We start from the raw sequence: 24,370 nt of genomic DNA, 5'->3' as shown, positions 1-24,370 counted from the left end.
ATGTAAAGCCTGCAGGTGTGTCAACTGTTTTGAAACAATCAAACAGAAAATCTATACAGGGATATCAACTGACACGTGAAGGCCCTTAAGGTGGGTCTGCTTCATTACCTGAACTCAAGGCCCTGCTTAGATGAAGGGCCCTGTGTCAAAATCTGCTATGAAAACAATCAATCACTTCAGCAACTTGTGTTTAATCAACTTGCCACAAAGCAAACCCTACACCAGGCCACACACACTAATATAAAAAATGAGTCAAAGAGGGGCCAAGCAATTGTTATTATGTTTTGTTTTGTTTTGTTTTGTTTTGTTTTGTTTTGTTTTTGTTTACCAAGAAGCCTCCTAACATCTTAATCAGCGTTGGTAAGTGTTGCTAAATTACTTTTATAGGCATTTTAAAGAGCATCATACTGTTATATTAGCTCCACTTTAGCTTGGGATGTGTACCGAATATCCCATTTTCACATTTCTCCATGTCAGAGGGACGACTATTTGATCTATCCCCAAATGGAAGTGGGAGTTTTCCTCACATCAGCATTTGATTGATTCAGCTTTCATCGAGGGCGGAGAGAACGTGCTGCCTGATAGACGCAGCTCAGGGCGGAACGCCCATTTGTAACGGGCGAGGGTGTCGGACTTCCGGGTTCTGATCTACGTTGTGTTGTCCCGTTGCCAGCAAAGCTTTCTGGATCTAAAAGAGAAGGAAGCAACGAAGTAGTTGGGCAACCGCCTGTTTTAAGGCTTGGTCCCGCGGTAGTTAGCATACGAACGGGCGAATTTACACCCCGTCGAAACCGAGGCGGCTGTAAAAGCGGGAGCCGAGCAGCGGAGCTGTGGAGGGAAGCTGCCCGCAGAACAGTGAGGTTAGCCCGGATTGCGCTAACTGACGCGGCGGCGGAGGAGACGCCGTCGTTTAGGCGTGTTTTAACTTCCAGCGCCTCGAAACTACGCAAGAAACTTTAGCCGAGAAGACGGGAGACGGCGAGGTACGTTGTTAGAAAGCTAGCGTCAGTGTTACTCCTGAAAGTTGAATGTAAGGTTCGCTGTGTGGTTGATCAGCTGGCAGCTCAAGGAAATCCAGGTTTCATGGCTCCAGATTCCAGAGTTACTTCCTGGTCAGTTTAATTGTCTTAGAAGTTTCTGGAAGTGTATTCATTACGGCCCTAAAATGTCATAATATATGTCTAGGCTTTATGGGTCATAGCATCATTTCCTCTGCATTTCAGTCTTCAGGGAGGTCAGAGGTCATTTTAGCCAGTTAACAGGATCCCTGGATTCCTGCTCAGAGGCATTTTAGAGATTTTAATATCTTCATTCTTGCCTTAAGTTTTCCATCATATTTCAGCCTGTGAATGAAATAAACCAAGCTCAAAAGGGCAGCCATGTGTTCATTGGAGCCGGGTTTATTAGAGCCTTTTCTCAGAGATCGGTGGAAACCAAATCTGAGTTAAGAGTCAGTGAAGTTTGGGCTTGAAATTGGTGGCCGGACACACTTGTCTTCACAGGATGCTCGTGTGGCTCTGCTGGTCCGAGATCTGTGCTAACAGTGGAAACACCAGTTCATCCATCCACAGAAAATTAACCGGCGACGACTTTGATCGTCGTTCATTTCAGTCATTTTTAAGCAGAAGTCATTCACAGGTTACTGCTTCTTTGCTTTCCAAGTTGACAATTGAGGTTATCAATGAAGTGAAATCATACGATATTGATGAACAGGGGGTGGCATTTATCTGTATTTCTTCCTGCCTGTCCTGCTATCAGTCAGTGCTGTCAGGTGCTTTGAAATACTTTCCATCAGCAGGGTGTCAAACATACCCATAAATCATTGATTATCTGAGGCGTTGCTACAGTCTAAATTAGGGTTGCACCAATCAAAATGAAAATGAATTTGGATCTGCTGATACTGAGTATCAATGGAAGAGACCGGGGTCATTCTTTCATGTGTACAGCACATGGACGTAAACATAGAACTGAATTGGATAGATCCGCCCTGTTGTCACCGATACCTGATCCTGCTGTCTGAGTCAGTATCAGTTCAGTGAATCCTGAGTGTAAATCAGGCATTTTCACGTCCTGTATCCTGTCTGACCGAGGTGGAAGAGGCATTTCAGTCTGGTGAACAGTAACTACACTGGGTCTGTTCTGTGAAGTGTGTCTGTTACAATCAAGTCAGTCAGTTGTGTATTGACAAACCAGCTATTCACTATAGGATCGTTCTTCAGTCTGCACAAAAACAAAGCCCAGATCTATTTGACAGTTGTTAATGAACTCTGTCTTTGCAGTTAGTTTCACTCCACGTCTTTCTTTACGTTATTGAGTTCATCCGATCTGTGACTCCACAGGTTTTAGGGCCATCAAAGCGTTTTTGTTTCAGATACAGGTCGTTATCAAGCGCCCGTATCACCACGACTGATAGTGATACACATGCACACACACACACAGGAACAAGTTTTTCTTGAACTGGGCAGCTCCCACCAGCTGAATCAGATCTATAGCAGTGAACAGGCACATGGATTAACAGTTAGCTGGACTGGCAAAGCAAAGCCTGTTTAACAAGCATTTTGTCTGATCAGAGGATGTAGACATTTTCACCTTGAGGTTGTAACCTCACATGAATTGTGCTTCGCAATATAACTGCAGTTAGTGAACGACATAAACCTGAACTTTAAGTGGCAACTAGATGCTTTCCATTAGGAATGAGCTGAAGTTAAAAGAAGCTGAAATGGAAATACTACAGTACAGGCACCCCAGACTTGTACTTATGTGCAGTATGTGTGCAATTACACATACTTTTACAGTTTGCTGCCACTGGTGCCGAGGCAGATGGTACAATAATCCCAAGCTTCTCCTGAAAGTGAGAGCCGAGCACACACCCAGCCTCCAGCGTGACCTCCCACAGCGCCCGACTCCTGCTGTGTGATGACAGACGTGGTGAAAAGGGTCTAGAGGCTGCGCAGCAGGGTTTGGGTCAGTCATACTGTATTTTAGAAAGGTCATTCCAAGCAGGAAGGGCATTTTTAACAAGACAATGGCCCCGTCTCTGTTTCCAGAGTCGGATCGCTGGAAAGGTTGCGGTCAAACAGGTGGATTAATTCAGGTTGTCGGGAACTGACGCCTGTCGACATTCACAGCTGCCGTCAGTGAACCGTTTGCCTTTACGAAACAACCTCAGGCTGGGAGTCTTATCTGGGTTTTCATTTGAAGACCTGTGGTGTTGCGCTCATTGTGGAATGCTTGGCTGGGTTTTATCATCTTTATCGCTTCCATGTTTGTTTTTCCTATTGTAAAGCAAAAAAAAAAAGGTTAGTTTTCAAGAGAAGGCGAGTACACAGCCCCAGCTCTGTGGGGCTGCGTTTAGGCGCAACGGTGCTTTGAGCTAAATGCTAACAGGCATATTAGCATGTTCGCAATGACAATGCTAACATGCTGAGGTTTGGCAGGTATAAAGTTTAACGTGTCACTGTCTTAGTTTGTTGCTAATTAACGCTAAACACAAAGTACAGCTGAGGCTGACGGGACTCTCATTAGTCATAAACCAAAGTGTTTGACTAATTAAAACTTTAGATCTGATGGTGGCGCTCAAGAACAATGTATGTAGCAGTGTTTGGTGTCATGTGTCCTGGAGGAAATTACCCAAAAAAAAACCCCCAAAACAGTGATTTCTAGACAACAGAAACTCTAGTATGTAGCAAATTTTATGGCGATCCATCCGTTCACTCAGAAGCACAAATGTCCCCTCGTGGTGGTGCTAAAGAGAAACTTATAGGATCACCAAAGTCAGCAGGATTCATCCTCTGGGAGCCGTCAGTGTCTTCTGTTTTAATGAAACAAAGCCCGACACAGAGTAGTTGGCGTAATTTATTTTATCCCACTGTAAAAAGTGAAACTCACAGGCTGAGGTGAAAGAAAAGCATTTGGATTGGTGGTGGCACCGAGGGGTGGATGTCTTCAGCAGGTTGATCTCGAGGGAAGACGGAGAAGACGATTGATCTGAACGTGGGCCGAATGGACCATGAGATGTTTGAGTTCAACCCGGAGATGGCATTGATTCATTTTTCACCCCAAACATGCCGAAGGAAGGCCGTATCGTATCGTTCTGATTAAATTTCTGTCCTCAGGGAAGCATGTTTAACTGCCAGGATCACTGGCCAAGCACTAATTAATACGGACATAAAAGTGAGATTAGGCCATCGCTCAGTTTATCCTAATGGATCGACCGAATCCTCAGGTATGACCAAGCAATTTGATTTCACTCATTATAAGCTTAGGTTTGAGGGAGGGGGTCCAGCCATCCTCTGGGTATAAGCTGCCATATTTCGCTCTGTGTTATCTGCATATAGCAGCGAGGCCTATTTTTGGTTTTCTGACATTTTGTCCCCTTTGAAGTCACATCATCTCAGCCTGCACACACTCCGACCTGCTCAATGGCTTATTCATGAGCCCCGTCTCCAAACAGAGCTGGACACACACTCAGTGCAGGTCAGGATAAAAGTGTAGGCTGTTTTGTTGGAGCATTGTTTTGACCAAACAGTGAAACACAGTTTTCAAATCCAGCAGCAGCCTCTTGTTTCTGCTGGGCCCGTTGGGATTGGACCAGTCAGCGCTTGTTAATCAGCGCTTGCAGTCACCTCAGACTGCAGAAAACATTTTAGAAACCAAACGATTAATCCAGAAAACAATCAGCTGATTAATGGATAGTGAGAATAAATGTCAGATGCAGCCTTATGCTCATACCTTCCCTCATCGACATGTGCTCAGTCCAAATCCGGCACCTAATTCTCTAATTCCCTTCTTCTTTCATTTTCGGCCCATCGCTCCGCTCCCCCTCTTCCTCTCCATCTGCCTCTCATCGCTCCTCGCAGTATGTGGTTGGAGTCACGGGCGCTGTAGGATGAAGAGCCCGGCGCACCGCACCAGGGACATCGAGCGGCAAGCTGGCTACCTGAGGCCCGAGCACTGCGCCCCTCCCCCGCCCCGCACCGGCTCCGACACCATGTGGTTCATCCGCGACGGCTGCGGCATCGTGTGCGGCGTCATCACCTGGTTCCTGGTCTTCTACGCCGAGTTCGTGGTGGTGTTCGTCATGCTGCTTCCTGCCAAGAACGTGTTCTACAGCCTTTTCAACGGGGTGATCTTCAACGGCCTCGCTTTCCTCGCCCTCGCCTCGCACGCCAAGGCGATGTGCACAGACCCGGTCAGTCAGACGCCGAATAGCTGACTCATTTATAGGCTTTCATACATGTTCATATGAGCTGTGTCTAAATGCTGTAATGACGCGTGACACCCAAGATAAACTTAAAAACTGTAGAAACCATCTTTTTGCATGTGTCAGAATGTAGTTTTGATACCTTTTGATATTTCAGTTTTTCAATTTTCTTCCAGTCTTTACCTTGGCTGCACAATTCAGTTCCATTCAATACAACTGTATTAACCACTGAAGGCAAATTGATTTTGACCATGAGCAAAAACAGACATATGCACAGACAGACACCAGTAAAGGAGGGTGCTGTGAGGGTAAATTTCCATCATTAAGGAACTCTTGCAGCCAAATCAATGACTCAGAAACGCTGTAAAAAGATTCTGCAGTGAGAGGAGCTGAATTCCTTATCGCTGCATCTTTTCCTCCCCCTCCTCTCTCTCAGGGAGCCGTGCCTAAAGGGAACGCCACCAAAGAATTCATCGAGAGCCTGCAGCTCAAGCCGGGACAGGTGGTGTACAAGTGTCCCAAATGCTGCAGCATCAAGCCTGACAGAGCTCACCACTGCAGGTACAGCACTGTGTGAATGTGTAGGACGGATTACAGTTCCCACTGCAGACTCTGCAACTTTTAAAGATGTGGGTCTGGGCGGGTGGAGTGTTCTGCTGAAGCCTGCACCTTCCTGATGAGGCTCTCACCGGGGACTCCTCAGCTCGTCTGTGTTTGTTCCTGCACCGGTTCTCCTGCTTCCCCCGTGTCGCTGTAGAGTAGCTGTGAAGCATTTCCCTGCAGACTCCGCAGCCTGATAATAAGGAGTTCCCTCTGTGGCTGCTCAGTGGTTTCCCGGGGATCTCGAGGCATGAAAAGCACAAAAACACTGCAGAGTAATTGAATTGTAAAGCCAGTGAGTCATTCGGTCTCAGAGGCAAGAATGGGAGTCAGTTTGAATGAAGCAGGGTTTTTTTTTTTTTTGCTGACTATTATTCGTCATCCTCGTGGGTGGTGCAGATGATACGCTTGTCTCCAATGGCCCATGAGAGTAATATCTTACACACAGGGAGGCAGCTTCTAAATGTAGATTTCCCTCAGACAACAAGGCAGACGGACAGACAGGGTTTGACTTCCTGCTTTGTCACATGATAGATTGTGAGTTGCCAGACCTTACTTGAGTTTTCAACCAGCTGCACTTCTGCGAGATAAATAACCCATCACACACACTCAGCACACACACTGACAGACACGGTCCAGCCCCCCTGACGGAGAGCAGTCTGTTCCAGTCTCTCACATCAGTCAGTGTCAACATGGGGGGGGATTAAGCTGCTGAAGGAGGACTGAGAGTTTGTCTGTGTCAGTTTGTGTTTTGACTTACTCTGGAAATGGTTGAATATGCCTCAAAGTAGCCTTAAAAGATCTCAGTTTGCCTGCAAGATTTTTCACCCTTGTTACGTGCATGTGTCTCCACAGTGTGTGTAAACGCTGCATCAAAAAGATGGACCACCACTGTCCCTGGGTGAACAACTGCGTCGGAGAGAACAACCAGAAATACTTTGTGCTCTTCACGGTGAGTCTCTAGAGGCCAGAAAACACATTGACATCACACAGTTTGAGGAACATGATGAAGCAGCAAGAACACAGTGAAGTACTCGACTCTTAGTCTGTAAATCTATTTACTGTATAAATCTGACAACCTGAATTTGAATTTATTCAGTATGAAATGTAGTTTTGTCAAAATTAAGAAGATCTCCCATGAATTTTGTCTTATTTTTAAGTTTATTTAAGAGTCTTAACACTAAATCTATGCTTTGTTTTACTCTTTTTTCCCCCTCCAGATGTATATTGCACTAATATCTTTCCATGCGTTAGTCTTGGTGGCCTTCCATTTTGTTTTCTGCATTGAAGAGGACTGGACAAGTAAGTAACATACTGGTGCAGTGGCCTGGCACTGGGACCCTTCAATGTTTATTTGCTTATCTCCTGTTAGAGCTGACTGATTTTTAATGTATTCGGGGCAGCGACTCTGCAGCTATAAGGTTGAACAAGGTTAATCTCTCTCTGTTCTTCCTCCCTCTCCAGAGTGCAGTAACTTCTCCCCACCAGCGACTGTCATCCTCCTCATCCTCCTCTGCTTTGAGGGTCTCCTCTTTCTGATCTTCACTGCTGTCATGTTTGGGACCCAGGTCCACTCCATCTGTACCGATGAGACGGTGAGTGACAGCAGCAGCAGCAGCAGCAGCAGCAGCTTCACACCTGTGCACCTCCTCCACACGGGCTTTCAGCTGCAGCCTGGGGGGGAGTAAAGAGTGGAAGTTGTCTTTTAATTTGGAGAATCGGGGTCAGAGCAAGGGAAAGTAAAAGAATACAACATAGAAAGGTAACAGTTGCTGAATATGAACACATTTGATGGCTGTTGCTGAACAAGGCAGATAATCAATGGCATCAAAAGTGGGAAAATCTTAAGGATTGTAAATTTATAGCACCGACCGTAAATCTCTCCTCCTTAATTTTCTGTCATCTCTCTATGGTTGATTCTCTAAGAAAATCATAAAATACCCCCAAAAAAGTTAGAACCATAATATGAGGAACGAGGCACTCGTGTCGGTTCGGTCTATAGTTTATACAGCAGCTCTTGACTTCTTAAATTCGTCCTGTCTGTTGTTCAGTAAATCAGAGCACAGATGTAAGTAGGAGCAGTTAATTCACTTACAGCCTCCAGGTAGGTGGAGATTAGTGCAGTTTCTCATAACGTGTGTGTTCAGACCACCCACGACGATGACTCACAGTGTCGTAATTTTCGCTACAAAGATCATCTATTTCAGTCACTTTCAGTCTAATATGGCCGACAGTACTCTGCATCTTCATGTGTGTGCTGTTCTTAGACATGATGAAACGCTCAGAGTGAGTCACCTAACCCTGATTAAGACCTCCGGGAGACAGACAAAAGAATGCAAAACGTGTTTCATTTTTAATCCCTCGCGCCGGTTATTTTCTGCTGGTACATTAAAATTTAAACACACGGCTGCATCTTCACACATATATCAGCTCTGAGCGTGAACCAGGGGGGGCAGACTCACATCTCCTCCTGTTTGTCACATCTTGTCCCTGCAGGGTATCGAACAGCTCAAGAAGGAGGAGAGACGATGGGCCAAAAAGTCAAAGTGGATGAATATGAAGGTGGTGTTCGGCCATCCGTTCTCTATAGCCTGGCTGAGCCCCTTTGCAGCGCCCGACCACGGCAAGGCAGATGTGTACCAGTACATTGTGTGAGAGCTGGAACCCCGAGCTCTGCTGCTGTGGACGTAGACTGATCAGTCCTGGTCTGGCCTCCTATTGGCTGGACCTCAATGAGCATGAACTCCTCTTCACTATGTTTTCTTTCGTTTAGGAATATTTCATTTATTGATATTTCAGGGTGTTCTACTGTAAGCTATTACATTTGTCAAAGTATGTTTATTTTTTAACCGCTTGTCACCTTCTTTTCATGTCATTGTTTCCCTCTTGGTGCTGACTGAGATTAATGAGGTGTAGCTGTACAAAAAGAAAACATCTCAAAGCAAGCAGCAGCGACAACTTGACAAGAAGCACTTGATGAGAGCTGGCGAAACGACACCAAGGGACTAAGTTCTGCCTTCTCCAGAGTCAAATTTCCTGCAGTATGTCTGATCATTTCCTGCTTCCAAGACTCAACAATGTGAATCTGAAACTGAAGTCCGCGGCCCGGGTGCCAAGATGGACCCCAGGGTTTGTCTTCCTGTAAACACTGCTGTGATCCTGTCGCTTCTCCATCCGCTGTGTTTCTGTCGTAGCAGTCGTCTTCTGCCGAGCGCTGCGGGTGACTTGCCTTTCTGTTATTTTGCCTTAACATGACAGTCAGGGTGAGGCAGGATCACATTGGTTAAACACTCTTTTGAATTAGTTTGTTGGATCCTTATTTGGTGCCAGCTCACTGTGAAGGACAAAGGTAGCCTCGCAGTGGCCAGTCGAACTTATAGTCCTTAAGATGTCAGTCCTGCGGCAGCCGTGCTTACTGTGTAACAGCAAGTGGGATTCTGATGCTACAGCAAACACTCGTTGAGCAGCTACTTTTTCAGAAACACAGCTGAAGAGCAGCTGTTGAGTTTGTTAACAGTGCATCCAAACGAACTGTTGTTTTAGTAAATGGGTCCATAATTCGCTTTTTTTTTTCATCACGTTTTTCCAGTGATGTGCAGTTTCATCAGCCGTTACCTGAATATCACAACCCTGATTCCAAAGCAGTTTGGACGCCGTGTAGAACATGAATAAAACAGAATGCTATAATTTGCAAAGCCTTTTTTGACATAAACTCAGTTAAAGACAGTATATTTAATTTTTGAGCTCATCAACTTCATTGATTTTTGTAAATATCTGCTGATTATGATGCAGCAACACATTTCAGACAAGTTTGGATAGAAGCAACTAAAGACTGGGAAAGATGTGGAGCGCTCCAAAAACACCTGTTTGGATCATTCCACAGGTAAACAGGTTCATTGGTAACAGGTGATAGTATCATGATTGCGTATGAAAGGGGCATCCTGGAAAGGCTCAGTCGCTCACAAGCGAGGATGGAGCGAGGTTCACCACTTTGTGAACACATGATTGGATGAAGGATGTTACTACATGGGCTCAGGAAGACTGTAAACACAGCTTGTTTGCGAATGACTGCATTCAGGTTTTATTTCAGATTATCACAGCAACCCAACTTTTGGAATGAGGGTTGTACACGTCCAACCCAAACCCTAAACTTACTCTAAATCTAATTTTAACTCAAGTCTCAACCTTCAAACAGTCTGTTGATGATGTCAGTACCATTGTATTTTTGCATTAGTGCACCTTTCCATCCACTCCCAGGATGTGATTATTAGCAGTTGGATGCATGAATATAAATAGTTGGCGGCACTGATTCATCTGTCAGGTGCCGTAAAACCAGTGCAGAAGAAGAGGGTGCAAATAGAAATTAAACAAATCAAGTAAATTTGAATTTTCACTGTTTAAAATTTGCACATAAATGTGGATTGAAGCGCACTGTGAGAGGTTGGTATCCATGAGATAGACTTAAAAATGCAGTATTATATGCTTAGGTTACATCCTGTGAATACATTTTGAATACAGCTTGAGAATGGAGGCTACTAAGAAAGAAAACCACTACAGAGAGGGGGCGATAATTCATTTACTCTGATCTTATATCACTCGAAACCACAAACCGTATCAAAAAAGGCGTCTGAGTTCATGAAAATCTTAAGGATTATAATTTAAACTCCCACATCTGACACTTGACACTTGTTTCTCAGCTTGTACAATATTGAAAGTTGACACTTCAGTTCAGGTATCTCCTAAAGTTTGACCAGCGTCCCTCTGTTGATCATTTGATGTACTGAATCGAGCCGACCTCTTTGCATGAAAACCATTTCCATCACAGTCACCAGCTCAGATGGACAGTCAGGGAATAAAGCAATACACGTTGCTCTCTGAACGCACTGACCCCAAGTGTAATTCACATGCTCTCAATTGATGGACTTTACCCGTGGATGATCCAGTTTGTCATAGATTGTAGTTGCAAGCCTGACTGAAGTGGAAAAAAGCCTTACAGGAGAAAGCATGCACTGAGGCCTGAAAGACCCTGGTGGAATTGCACGTTAATTGTCGCAGCTGTGGACAGTCCTGGGCCGCCCAGTGCGAAGGGACGAGTGTTGAATTTACCTCTGGTGATGGGGATTTGATGCAGGTCGGAAAAAGGTCACATCAAAGCATTTAACACTAAAAATGCCTTTGCCCAAATGTGTTGGAAAGCCTTACTGTAATTCTAAGACGTGCTTGAAAGGACATATTTGATAATGGTGCCAAATTGACTGCGTAATGAAGGGAAGCATTGAAGTGACCATTTCAAGAGTAGAGCAGAGGAAGTCAAGAGTGACATTTTCTTCAGCTTTAAAAATCACTGAGTTTTTAAAATATGTACAAAGCGTTAACGTCATACGGGGATGATATCCAGTTTACACATACAGCACCAGCTTTCTTCGTTTTTCTTGAATTGTTCAATATGTTCTTTGTGGTCAGGTATGAAAACCATTTGTAGTACCGTGGACCACATTTTTTTTTTTTTTTTTTTGATGTGTTTGTTTCAAGGGGAATGAAATAAATCTATATATGTGACACAGCTTTCGGTTCAGTTTATCAAGTTTATATTTTGGTAAATTCAGACTGTCCACTTTAAATTCAGGGACATATTTGATACTGAAGTGTGAAACAAAAACAAAGACTTGAACAATGAACAAACTAAAAAAAATCTGCCATTTTTGCCACATTTAGCCTTTGTAATTATGCTCCTCGTCATTTGAAAACATCAACTTTCACCTCCAAAACAACAACAACAACAACAACAACAACAACACACGAATACCCTTAATTTCATCATTTAAAAAGTTGCTTTCTTTTTTAATCAAGTGCAGATTTATTTAGGTAAAACAGTTATTCAAATTTACATTTTTATTGACTTAATTTGCTTTTACTTTGATGGTTTGGTCCTCTTGTGATAAATTTAGGAACTAAATTCCTTTAATTCAGGCATGGAATTAAATTTACATAACTTAAAATTAACGTAATCTGTTTTTGTAGCACCAGCAGCATAATTTTTTGAAGTAGTTACCATTAAAAAAATGTAAAATTATGATTTACAATAAATTGTTCTCCAATGCAAGGCCTCAAAATTAGTTTACAAATTAATTTTACAAGATGTATTAAAAGGAACTGGTCCAGTGAGCACAAAGCTCTCGAGCTCAAGGCTAATATTACAAGCAGCACCATTAACCACAGCGAGCGTGATCTTCTTTAGACATTAGAGGACACTGAGCTAAATGAACACAAAGTCTGTGTTTACTACAGGAAAACACAGACCTTCACATCCACTTCAACGCGTGCATTATAATTCATCTTGTTATCCACGTCTAATTCAATTCATCTGGACGGAAATGAAGGACAAAGAAGCTTTTCTGTCGTGAAGATGTACTTAACATCCTGCCACAGCCCAACAATATCTGAGCGACGCACACGAGAGTCTTGTTTGTCAGATGAGATGTTTATTCAATAATTCAACAGTGTTTCTTCTCTCAGTGGCAATTTACACATCCTTTTAAGTGTTTCTTATTAACAGAACATATTTACACTTTTACAAATGTTTGTTTCACATAATCTGTAAGACACATTATGAGCGGCTTATATCAGAGCAAACAGAGCTTCTCCCTCTAATCACGCTGTCTTGACTCGTGTTAAAAAGTTAATCCTAATCTTAAATTTGTCTGTGCAGCTGCAGCTTCAGATTAAAGTGACCAATATGCACAGATTTTATGCAAACATGAGAAGCCCTGATAAATTAAATGTTTTTTTTTTTTGTCTTTTTTTTGCACTGCAGCACATGAACTCATCGTTGTGACAGGCCATGATTGTATTTCAGTGTTTTTTTTTAATCTTTCTGTACATCTGCATTTTATATGCACACGGATATAAATAGATCACACTCAGGGCCATGCCGCTGTCACAGAGCTATAAATGTGGCTACTGCAAAGCTCTGACTGGTTATATAACAGTGAGAGTGGGTTCACAGGTAGATGGTTTACCTTCATATCATGCCGTTAACTGGAGAAAAGCCAGGCACCAAAAAAATCTTCAGAAACAAAAGCACAAAGTACAGGTATTAAAGGTAGGTTAAAGGAATAGTTCGACATTTTGGGGAAAAACGCTAACTCACTTTCTTGCTGAGAGTTAGACAAGAAGATTAATACCACTCTCAAGTCTGTATGTAAATATGAAGCCTCCAGCAGCAGCCAGTTAGCTTAGCTTAGCATAAATGCTGGAACAAGAGGGAAACAGCTAGCCTGGCGCTCTCCGAGGGTAATAAAAACTACCTACCAGCGCCTCTAAAGGTCACTGATTAACAAGTGACATGTTGTGATCATACTGCTTGAAGTGTAAAAATGGAAAGTTGTGGTTTTCTCTGGGTTTATGTGTTGGGTTATTTCTTGGCAAGTCTCCGCTGGTTGCTGCAACTGCTCCAAGCCAAGAAATACTCCAGCACATGAACACCAATAAAACCACAACTTAAGGCTTCACTCACACCTGCCCACTAAATATGAAGCAGTTAGCTTGGCTTAGCATAAAGACATAAAGAAACAGGGGGAAACTGCTAGCCTGGATCTGTTCAAAGGTAACAGAATTCACCCACCAGCACCTCCAAACCTCACTAATGAACTTTTTTGTTAATCACTGGGCAACCTCACGGTGACAACAACCCGGAAGTCACTACTCCTATCCAACAAATGCTCCTACACATAACCCTCTGTGAACCCACAGATTGTTATTTTTACACCTCAGTTTTTGTACAATTTAAATAACTGAGATGCATTTTCATTAGTGCGCTTTAGAGATGCTAGTCGGTGGAGTTTGTTACCTTTGGACGGAGCCAGGCTAGCTGTTACCCCATGTTTCCAGTCTTTATGCTAAGATAACAAGCTACTAGCTTCAGTTTTTTTATTTGACAGTCGGCAGGAGAAATGTCAAATTATTCATTAAAGTAAACAAGGCAATAAGTGAGTTTTAGAGGCACTGGTAAGGAAATGTTATTACATTTGGAGAAAGCCAAGCTAGCTGTTTCCCCGTTTCCAGCCTTTATGCTAAGCTAAGCTACCCGGCTGCTAGCTCAAACTGCATATTTACCATACAAGCATGAGAGTGGTATCAATCTTCTCATCTAACTCTTGGCAACAAAGCAAATGAGCGTAATTTCCCATAATGCCTAACTATTCTTTAATGCAAACTCCCAGGATCCCCAAACATGGAGGCACAAACGCTGCCTGTGCGCGGCTGTGAGTGATCGCTGCTGAAAAATCCTGCATGGTGAATACAGCCCTGCCATGAGACATCACTCAGCCGGCATTTTAACATAAGAGCCGTATAATCACATTGTCACTGCAGTCACATTAATAGGGATGCATGTAAATCACATGATACAAAACCTGCACAGCAGCGGCTGGACGGACATCTGACATTATATTTGTGCATTGCTGCTGTGGGATATTACAGACAGGTATTATAGCTACCATTATGCATTTATATTATGATATGTATCCGAACAGCAAAGTGTGATCTTAAAACATTTTCAATAAAGCAACCTTTGATGTTCAGGCAAATCCCTGTGAACTACAATATACTTACTTATCTGATTCACGCTGACAGAAACGTCCTTCTAGTAGCATTTATTGACATTTTCTTTGCTCAATAATTAATGCTCAAAGCTCCCTTGTTGTTACACACATCACAGTGTTATGAGATTTAAAGGAAGTGTAATGTTATTGCACTCTCACTGACAACTCCTGCGATGTAGAAGGAAGCTTTAAATGAACTTGATGTCTATGAAACCCCGAGAGATTATGAGTGATGGGCTTATATTCATGACGTGCAACAAAATAATATGAGATTGCAAACGCAGGGCACGTAAAGCTCAACAGGCAATCAAGAGGCTATGTGATGTCTCTGTCGCTGGAGAGACAGTTTGGCCACTTAAGTCGCAAGATTCTGAGTTTAATGAAATGAAGCAGCTCACAGGGACGTCCCTCTGATGTGGGCTGACGCTCCAGGATGCTTTGGTGTGAGATATCTGAGCTCAGGCCTTTGTAGGAACAAGCACACATCTATCATGATATGGAAGACCAGCTGCCTCTGAAAACATGTGTCATGCTCATATCTTGAGGTTAAGGTTCAAGCTATCAAGAAAGGCAAATAAAAAGTAAAAGAAAGATCCAGGCAGAGAGCAAATTCTTACCAGGGATGAGCCTTTCAGCGCTACATTAGTATTATTACTTGTGAAAGTACGAGTACGTCGTTAGCCAAGTGCGCCATTTATAACATCGCCTTGAGCATGCATAAAATGCAATGTCAGTGTAGGATGTTTACAGTGAGTGTCGTAGCAACTTAAGGAAATGTGAGAATTAAGAAAGCTTTGGTGATCTGACGGCTGCAATACATAATGCACAGGCTGATTGATGGTCACATCATGCGCATAGCCAATGATGCTATTTGTTCATTGCTTGTGAACAAAACCCAAAAGATTGACTTCAGATCAGTCCGTCAATATGCACACAGGTTCTCAAATTATATACACGTATCTTGTATTTTCTGTCTCTTCCTTTGAAACAATAGTTCAACATTTTGAGAAATGCACTCATGTCCTTTCTTTTGCTGAGAGTTAAATGAGAGGATTGACACCATTCTCATGTGTGTCCATTAGATATGAAGCTGCAGCTGAGAGCTGGTTAGCTTAGCCTAGCAAAAAGACTGGAAACGGGGCGACAGCTAGCCTGGCTCTGTCTAATGACAACAAAGTCTGCCTCTTGTTTTTTTTTTTTTTTTAACCCACACAAAAATGTTGATGTTGTTACCTTCAGGCTGAGCCACGCTGGCTGCTTCCCTCTTCCATTGTTATGCTGAGCTACGCTAACCAGCCACTGGCATCAGCGTCATATTTACCGTACAGACATGAGAGTGGTATCAGTCTTCTCGTCTGACTCCTGGCAGGAAAGCAAATAAGTGCATTTCCCAAAATGTCAAATTATTCCTTTTGGTCTCTTCCCTTCATTCACATCTGTTCTGTTAGCTCATGACTTGTTGTGCTGTTGTTGACTAAAGCTAATATAATTTTTGCTTCATTGTAAGCCTGTGGGCGAAGATGATTTTAGAGCTTCTGGCAAGCCTCGCACAGGCATCCATTAGCTTGTCTCCACCAGCCACACTGTAGCTGTGCCTTGGTCAGACTGGCTGAGGGCCAACATCTCCTGTGATTTTAGAACGGGCCTAAACAAGGCTGCACCACAGCTGAGCCAGCAGTGTTACTCAGCCTACTTGGCCACAGAGCTACTTATGTGGATATTCTTCTTCTTGTTTCACTGCAGTGCAGGAAGAGAGTCCCTAATTCAACATATGTACTTTTGTAAAAGAGCAAAATTGACCAAATACACTTCAATATTCTTTGGCTAAATGTTGAAAATCAGAGGAGATGCTGACCGAAACACACCACATACCACAGCCGGCTGGAGCCAAGCTGACCTGAGCTAGTGGAGACGAGACATATTATTCGTCCTTGGCGACTGTGTTCTGATGTCCATCCTGCGGTGAAACCCTCTGCAGTACCAACAGACCAGAGAAGGTCAGGGAGATCCCAACCCACCACAGCGTTATCTGGGCTTCACCGAAGATCAGCTGCCCCAGAAAAGCCTGCAGGAGGAAAAAAGGTTTCTACTCTGTCAAAGGAAATCAGCCTCTGTGAGCGCATTTAAATAACAGCCAATAAGGAAGTCTGGATGGAATATGTCAGACAAGGAGATGAACTTTGACAAGAAATTCTTGTAAGAAGCCTAAATCACTGCGACAAGTTATTTCTGAATATAGTCCAGCCTATTTCCTAAAATAAAGCAGCTTCTATAAGGACAACACAATGTAAGGTCACTCTGAAATTAACTTACACTCCACTGCAGTCTGATGTGAAGCATTTAGTGGTAAGATTATAGAGAAGAGACAAGAAAGGTGAGTCGGAGGTCCTGCAGGAGAGACTGATACTTACGGAAGATATGAAGTTGGAGGCGGTGGTGGTCACAGTGGTTCGGGTGGAGGAAGAGGAGTACCTGAGTGCTTTGGCAAGGAAGGTCCACATCACAGCATTGCAGGTGAAAAGCAGCCCGCCACACAACAGCCTCAGAGGGATATGGAGCTGAAAAACAAGAAGAGTAGTGTACAAATTAAAAGCTGTGGGCTTTGCTTATCCCATAATTCTCGACAAGTAACCACAGTAACACCAGACAGAGTGAAGCAATTCAGCACACAATCACCAAAAGCTACAGTTTTTACAGTCCATTGGTGGACGGATGCATATAACAGATGCATTAATGTTTGCAAAGCACTTTAATGTTGCAGGTGATGGAGTTGAAGCTACTATTACCTACTATATATATTTTTGGGGTAGTTTAACAATGCATCTTATTTTGTAAACAGATCGAAATCTGCAAAGTATGAGTCATTATATATGTCTGACAAATGTAGTAAATAAGTAAAAAGTACAATTAAGTAGCATAAAATGAAAATGGTAAATGTAAATACCTAAAAACTGCACTTCAGTTTAGTGAGTACATGTACTTAGTAACAACAGTTACAAACCACAGCAAATATTACATTCAACGCAGTCTTAATAATTTAATCAGAGCATTATATAATGAAGGGTCTCTGTCATTTTGTCCATTTCCTGCATGTCTGAGGTATCATGACGCATTCAAAGCTCGTGGTGAATATTAAGAGCACCTCTCTTATATCCATCTGCGCACCTTATGTGCTGATTGAGACATCCCTCAGATTAAAGGTCAGTTTGGCGTTTCTAAAGCTGCAGACGGCTGCCTGCAGATGCGTCTGACATCACTGTTTGACGTGTGCGGAGAGCGTGAAGGTCACGCAAGAAACCCATAATACATCCATGCAGGAAACCTGACCCCCTTTTATGTAGAAACCCAGCCTTCCTCCCCTCCATCAACACCACCGCGCTGATACGGGTGAACAAAACAACGCGATAACACACGCACACGCTCGTACGAGCTGCAATGTCACTCAGCACGCGGACGCGGCACGAGGGCGCAGCAGCTGCACGGGCTCCCCCGAGTGATGCTGCTGACGGTGCTGATGCTGAGGGAGTCGGGGCGGAGAGGGGAGGCGGGCGGGGATAACCCCCGACTTCCTCCGTGAGAAATCATACGCGTGCACGCTGCATTATTCACAGGCGTCCACACTGTGTTAATAATTAACGCAACTTTAACGGCCCCTCCATGCCTCACCCGGTCACAGGCGGTAGTTTCGTCCGCTTGTCTAAATTTCCGCTGCTCTCCCCACGTCCGGAGTCCGGTTTCACAGACTCCCTTCAGGTAGTCGGCTCCGAGGGACAGTTTGGCCGACGACGACGCCACGGCCCCGAGGAAACCCGCCAGCAGTGCATAGAAAACTCCCGGGAACATGATGATGACAGCCGAGGCACATAATTTTCTAATCCGTCTTTACATGTCTGCTGCTGCTGCTGCTGCTGCTGCTGTTGCTGCTGCCGCTGCTGATGGTCCGGGTTGAGCTGCCTGCATGGTAGCGTGTGTGTGAGTGTGAGTGTGTGTGTCAATGCATGGCACGTTTTTCTGCACTTTCTACCGACAGCCGTCCGGTGGCAGTCACACAACGCATTGTCAAGCCGGTGCAGCGCTGTGGTTGGACTAAAAAGCGCACTGTGGCATTCTGGGACTTGAAGTTCTATCTTTTCATAACCTTAACTGAATAAATGATGACTTTGAAGCAGCAGTGAGGTGCCTGCAACCATGCTGGAGCCATAATAATCGATATTATAGTGTTTTGATCAGATATTTAGTTTAAAAAAGAGTGATTAAGCAGAGTCTTAATATTAATAGACAGTGAATGGAAGTCTCCTCCTATTCTTCTGTGCTATTAATACTGGGTGGAGTAGAGGACAATCAATGCTAATGTAATGTCCTTGAGTGTGGGCGTAGAATAAAGTATGACTCCAGTTTATCCAGACTGCTCAGGACGGACCTCTCCTCCCTTCAGCATAGTGATGAGCTGCACTGTAAAGGCTCATTACATTAAAGCACACCAGTTCTAAGAGGAATGGACGGGAAGAGCGTGTGTGTTGGCAGCTACACATGTGTGTCCTCCATACACACACACAGTCTCATGATCCTCATTCCCTCTCCTCTGTGCCCTTTACAGAGAGATGGGGCTGTCAGAGAGGGGGTACCAGCACGAGAATAAATTATTCTCCTAATTAGGAATAGAAAGTGGAGTCATTGTCATGCATGTATGAGCCTGTAATGACTGTATTAATCTGAGCGTTTGTAATAAAGACAAGTCATCAGGGACAGTGGTCCATCTATTCATCAGACTCAGCTGAACATTTGGCCAGCGATGGAGGATTATGTGTCACGGTGTTATTTCTGCGCTTACAAAATTAAAATTATGTATATTTTAAAGACAGGAGGTCAGGTGATCGTGGAAAAAGAGGGAAAATAGTCTACGTTAGGCGTATGATGAACTTAAACTGCCCAAGAGATACAAAAATATAGAAAAGATGATTATTTACTTATTTTATTTGTTGATTAGACCATAAATAATATCTGAAAAATGCAGATAATTCACTCAGAGGCAGAGCCACTAAGCTAGGCTAGCAGAAGCTAGGCTATAGTTTATGTTATTAAGTTACCAAGTTTATTCAAATTTATATTTTTTACTTACCTACAGGAAACAAATACGAGGAAAGAGTCAGCCAATTCAGCTTTAGCCGAAACCTGCACGCATGCACATTACCAGGACCCTGACACTGAAGCATTTTAAGTGAATTCAGCCATCATTATTTTTTTCATATGCACCTGTGCACTTCATGTTTTGGCATGTGAAAATGTCTGCTCTGAAAAAAGGCCTTTACTTTAGCTGTCTAGCTGTCTGTGTGGAAGTGCAGTGATTGGAGTGGCTGCTTACTGAGCCATAAGCCATGATGATTGCTGTGACTGCAGGGCAGCAATTGCACTTCCACTTTGGCTTGATTTTTTTTTTTTTCTCCTTTCTGTAAAGCTACCAGAATCATCTTTTTGACACATGTCAAAAACTCCTCTCTGGTCTGAACTCAATCTTAGACCAAATGTTTGGCTTTTTTGGCCTGAATTACCAAATCCTCTGAAGCAAATGACATCACATCTTAAAGGTGATCTCATCTTTTTCTCAAACAGGCCAAGTGTAAACGCACAGTAAGCGTTCTGGCCAGTAGATGTCTCTAATGAGCTTCAGAGAAAAACATCCACCACAACCTGCTGTGGGTGAAAATCCCTGACTTGCTCATTGTGTACGTTTATTTCTGCGGCAATGTCATGGGATGAGGCAATAATTCGTTTGAAATAACCTGTTTTGCTTGCTGATATTTTGATGATTTACTACCAAATTCCATATTACCTTTCCATCTTGACATTTGCAAGTAGTAAAATTACCCTGTAAAGATGCCATTATGGCATTATTGCTGCTTTGAATGCATCTACATACATCAAGTTGATTCATAAAGTGATTTTAACTGAGATGGTGATCACAGAGTCCCTAAAGGAAATTAGAGGCAGAAAAACAAGGAAGGTAATAAAACCTGGTCTCAAAACAAGCACATAACTGCAGGGCCCCGGTGTACGTGTGTGTCTGTGAACAATGTGTGTGTTTTCCTGCTGTCACTGGAAAAGGATATTAGAGTGCCGAGCAACGACAGAGCAGAAGAAAAGAAGCAAGGTGTTGTTTCTGTCTCTCATCCCACTGAAACAAGCTTCAGGGAAATGACCGTCCTCGAACTGTCACATTTTGACACCGGTGTCTTTCTGCAGTGTCTGCTTAGCAGAAAAGTCTGAAATCAAGTGGAACCATTAGCTGTTATCTCCTTGCTCTTCTGACAAACACAAAAAAGTGCCAAGTGAGAGCATGAATTGGAGGTCCTTCTACTCTTGTCCAACTGAGCGGTAATTGAGCCCACAGAGAGCTTCAGTGCCACTTTTACTGAAGGTCTGTCACTGCCTTCTTGTATCTTTGTCCACCTTTTGTGCTTTTGGTCCAGTAAGGTGATTTAATATGGAAGAAAATACTGTCTTCAAAGTGTAGGGTTCATTAGTGTAACAACTTTAACTGTGACCTTTAACTCAGCTGTCAGATACTTGCAGACAGATTTTAATGATTCAAAAGGAAAATTCAGCTGTAAGAACTGAAGCAAAATGGATCTTCTGCTCATACTGTTGCACATTTCCTTTTGCCTTCATCTATATTTCCATAATGACACCTAAATATTAGATGTGTTCATTTCATCTGGAGATGCAGTAAAACACAGTGAACAACATTTTCTTTAACACAATATTGAGCTAATTTCACATTTCTTTGCATTAGTTTTTTGCTGGAGAGTATGTTGCAGCTACTGGCTAGTGGTAGCGTTTAACATTTGATCATTCTGGTAGCACACACTCAATAACTGCACAAAGGAAACACTATAATGGAGATCAAAAGATGACAAAATACCTGCACACTGTTATCTTGTTCTCATTTCTTTCCATTTCTCTTCCAGTTCTTATTCTAGGAGCACACAACAAATAAAAGAACATCTGGGAAAAAGATAGCAGTGTTTTTGACTGAAATGAATTTGAATGGTGATGCATTCGCTTACTGATGTACGCCCTGAAGTGCCTTTGAATGGTGATGCATTCAATTATTATTGTACGGCCTGAAGTCCTTTTGAACAGTGATGCATTCGCTTGTTTATGTGAAGTGTCTTTGAATGGTTATGCATATCATTACTATTCTACCAGCTGAAGTTCATATGAATGGTGATGCGTTCACTTACTGATGTACATGTAGTTGTTTAATGTTCTACGAACTAATGCTCCTCTGAATGGTGATGCATTTGCTTGCTGTTGTAAGTACTGAGGTGCCTTTGCAAGGTGATGCATTCGCTGACTGTTTTAGATTCTTAAACCGCTTTGAATGGTGATGCCTTCACTTGCTAATTTACATGTGGCTGCTTACCGTTCTACACACTGAAGTGCCTTTGAATGGTGATGCATTAACATACTGTTGTTTGTACTGACTTGCCCTTGAAAGGTGATGCACTCACTTACTGGCTTTCTTTTAACCCAATGCCTTGCTATGAAAATACCGGACATAAATATAGTTTATTTCATGTAAGCAGCTAGGTTTATGGTCTTGTGGAAACCCACATGCTAAGTTCTTTTGTGTTGATTTTCTGGTCTTAATTACCCATCCTCTTTCTTGTAGAGATGTTTTGACCTTGAGAGTAGTGGCTGATTGGCTGGCACACAAAAACTAAAAAAAAAGTATGAATAGTCTGGCCTTCATATTCATTTCTAGCCACCATAGAGCCTCATTCTTTAGCTGCCTTGATGAATATGCATGCTCTCATCTTTCAGCCCAGCATGGAAAGAGGCAGCACGCAGAGTCAGATATTCACTCACAGGCACACACACCCTTGAACTATAAATTCCCTCTCTCCTGCGCTCAGCTTACAGTCCTACACATAACTACACAGGCACACAGTCTGTTGACCTTGTCAGTGTACGGGGTCAATAGCCTCCTTCCAGTCCATTAAGTAGTTATGACGAACTGGCCGGTCTTTGTGAATAATGCAGGCTGTTGTACAAACATACGCTAGCTTTTGGCAAGCCAAGTATCACCACATGTCATTTATAATGTCACAGACTGAACAGCCTGAGAAATGCCATAAAGTAAAATACACTTATACCCAATATGACTGAATATTACGGTTTTACATTACAGTTAAACCAAAGTAAGAGCTGACAGAGGGAATTAAGCTTGTTTCACACGCCAACTAAGCTTCTTTCCAGAGAGCAAAGGGAGAGAGACATTTTATTGAGCCATGTTGGCAGGCAGCAGTTTGCAACAAGCAGATAAAATGTTCCCAAAACAAACAGACTCCAGATAATCTCAGTTCCTGTGGTTGCCAGGAACAATTAGACCAGGTGAAATGCTAATCTGATCCAGCTGCTCTTTGTAAACGCAGCGTCAGCGAAACAGACCAAGGTCAGTCATGTCTCACTGTACATTACTGTTGGGTTGGTTTGGAGTCTCAGAAAGGAGGAGACATATGTGGATTATGTTTGTTTGTGTGTGTGCGTTTGTGTATTTGCACACAAAGTGCCGGGCAGTGCAGCACTGCGCAGATATCGGTCATGGACAAGGACAGACAAGCTCATACAGCCAACATCGATAAGATCGATGGTGCAATACACCCATCCTTATTGAAAGTCTGACTGCCTACTCTAAAATGAACCCTGTCACTCCGTAGTTTTTCCCATAACCTTTCAAACCATGCACTTAGTAAGCAATGATCGTTTAACATACTGTATCAACGAACAAAACTCTCTGCCCTGACACTCATACAATTGCCTTTGAGATGCCAGGATCCATTAAAAGCTATGAAATATTACATTCTGGAAATTGAAGCATATGAACTAAGAGATGAGAAAGAGTCCTGATGGAGGGTTTCTTCACACTACTTTATCTTTAAAGCTGATTGCTGGGCTTTTTCTGTGCTGAGCCTCACGATCAATCATCAATTATTTTCTGAAAGGCTGTCAGACATCTAAATGCCAAATGTGCTGGACAGCAGCACACTTTGATCAGGCAAGGTTTTGCTTGCACAAAGTTTGCTGCTGCAATATAGTGAAATATACTTGAACACAGCAGCCTCTCACTCCAAAACCACCAGTTTTCAACAAGATTTGGCCTCCAGGCTGCACAGATTTCCTTTCATTTTTCTCTCAAAAAGATCGAATCACACTGTTGTCTACAGTCGTTGTGTGCTGTTGTTCCAAAACAGTAGTTCTACATTTTAGGAAACACACTTACTCACTTTCTAACAGAGAATTAGATGAGAAGTTTTAACCAGTATCATGTTTGTTCAGTCAATATGAAGCTGCAGCCTGCAGCAGGTTTGCTTAGTGGAGCAGAAAAAGTGGAAGCAGGTGGGAACAGCAAGCCTGCCTCTGCCCAAAGGTAAAAAAAGATCTGCCTATCAACACCTACAAAGCTCACCAGTTAAGTAGTTATAGTTTAGTTAATCCATGCAAACATATATATATATAGCTTATATGAATTTGCATGAGAACATGTATGAAATACTTACAGTGATTGTGCCTTGCTAGGCTGCCATTTAACAGTTAAAATACAATTTAACGAATGCTTCATGTGATCAGTTTTTCTACAAAGCACAAAGGTTTTATTTGTATTAAGCATTTCATTTAGGTTGCATCCAATTATCAAAGACTTTCTGGACCGTGACCATTTTCCTTCTTTGAGAAAAAATGTAAATGTAGAGTTTGCTGGTAACAGCTCATGTGCTCACATGCTTTACCTCTACAGTATAAATACACTCTGTATGCCCAGCATGTCTTTTTTCAATCACATAACAAGCATCATCAGACGGCCGCAGAATGATGATGATGGCACACCATGCTGGTGCCAAAATGATTTCATCAGACTCATTAATTGTTTGTATATGTAAAAATATGACATTGCTCAACAGTTACA

At 42.8% G+C, this 24,370-nt stretch overlaps 2 protein-coding genes across 2 annotated transcripts; one reads left to right on the top strand and one right to left on the bottom strand.

The window, feature by feature from the left end:
* The first annotated feature begins 612 nt into the window (after positions 1 to 612).
* On the top strand, positions 613 to 11,369 carry zdhhc3b (zDHHC palmitoyltransferase 3b). Its single transcript, XM_076755279.1, has 7 exons — positions 613 to 983; positions 4,860 to 5,191; positions 5,640 to 5,764; positions 6,659 to 6,755; positions 7,024 to 7,105; positions 7,268 to 7,398; positions 8,300 to 11,369. Exons 2-7 carry the CDS (start codon positions 4,889 to 4,891, stop codon positions 8,456 to 8,458), a joined length of 897 nt encoding a protein of 298 aa, XP_076611394.1. The 5' UTR covers positions 613 to 983; positions 4,860 to 4,888; the 3' UTR covers positions 8,459 to 11,369.
* An 894-nt stretch (positions 11,370 to 12,263) lies between these two features.
* Positions 12,264 to 18,448, bottom strand: tmem42b (transmembrane protein 42b). The gene is made up of 3 exons (XM_076755179.1): positions 18,073 to 18,448; positions 16,818 to 16,964; positions 12,264 to 16,471 (listed from the first exon to the last, which is right to left on the bottom strand). Exons 1-3 carry the CDS (start codon positions 18,247 to 18,249, stop codon positions 16,328 to 16,330), a joined length of 468 nt encoding a protein of 155 aa, XP_076611294.1. The 5' UTR covers positions 18,250 to 18,448; the 3' UTR covers positions 12,264 to 16,327.
* Positions 18,449 to 24,370: the final 5,922 nt, after the last annotated feature.

The sequence above is a fragment of the Chaetodon auriga genome, chromosome 17 (assembly GCF_051107435.1).
Source record: "Chaetodon auriga isolate fChaAug3 chromosome 17, fChaAug3.hap1, whole genome shotgun sequence".
Lineage (NCBI taxonomy): Eukaryota > Metazoa > Chordata > Actinopteri > Chaetodontiformes > Chaetodontidae > Chaetodon > Chaetodon auriga.
Note: the sequence above shows the minus strand (reverse complement) of the source record. Positions and strands in the feature narration are given on the sequence as shown.

Coding starts and splice junctions, on each gene's coding strand:
- zdhhc3b (XM_076755279.1), top strand. CDS start 4,889: ATGAAGAGCCCGGCGCACCGCACCAGGGACATCGAGCGGCAAGCTGGC. Junction 5,765..6,658: donor GACAGAGCTCACCACTGCAG/GTACAGCACTGT, acceptor GTGTCTCCACAG/TGTGTGTAAACGCTGCATCA. Junction 7,399..8,299: donor CCATCTGTACCGATGAGACG/GTGAGTGACAGC, acceptor TTGTCCCTGCAG/GGTATCGAACAGCTCAAGAA.
- tmem42b (XM_076755179.1), bottom strand. CDS start 18,249: ATGTTCCCGGGAGTTTTCTATGCACTGCTGGCGGGTTTCCTCGGGGCC. Junction 16,965..18,072: donor AAACTACCGCCTGTGACCGG/GTGAGGCATGGA, acceptor CTTGTTTTTCAG/CTCCATATCCCTCTGAGGCT. Junction 16,472..16,817: donor CCTCCAACTTCATATCTTCC/GTAAGTATCAGT, acceptor TTCCTCCTGCAG/GCTTTTCTGGGGCAGCTGAT.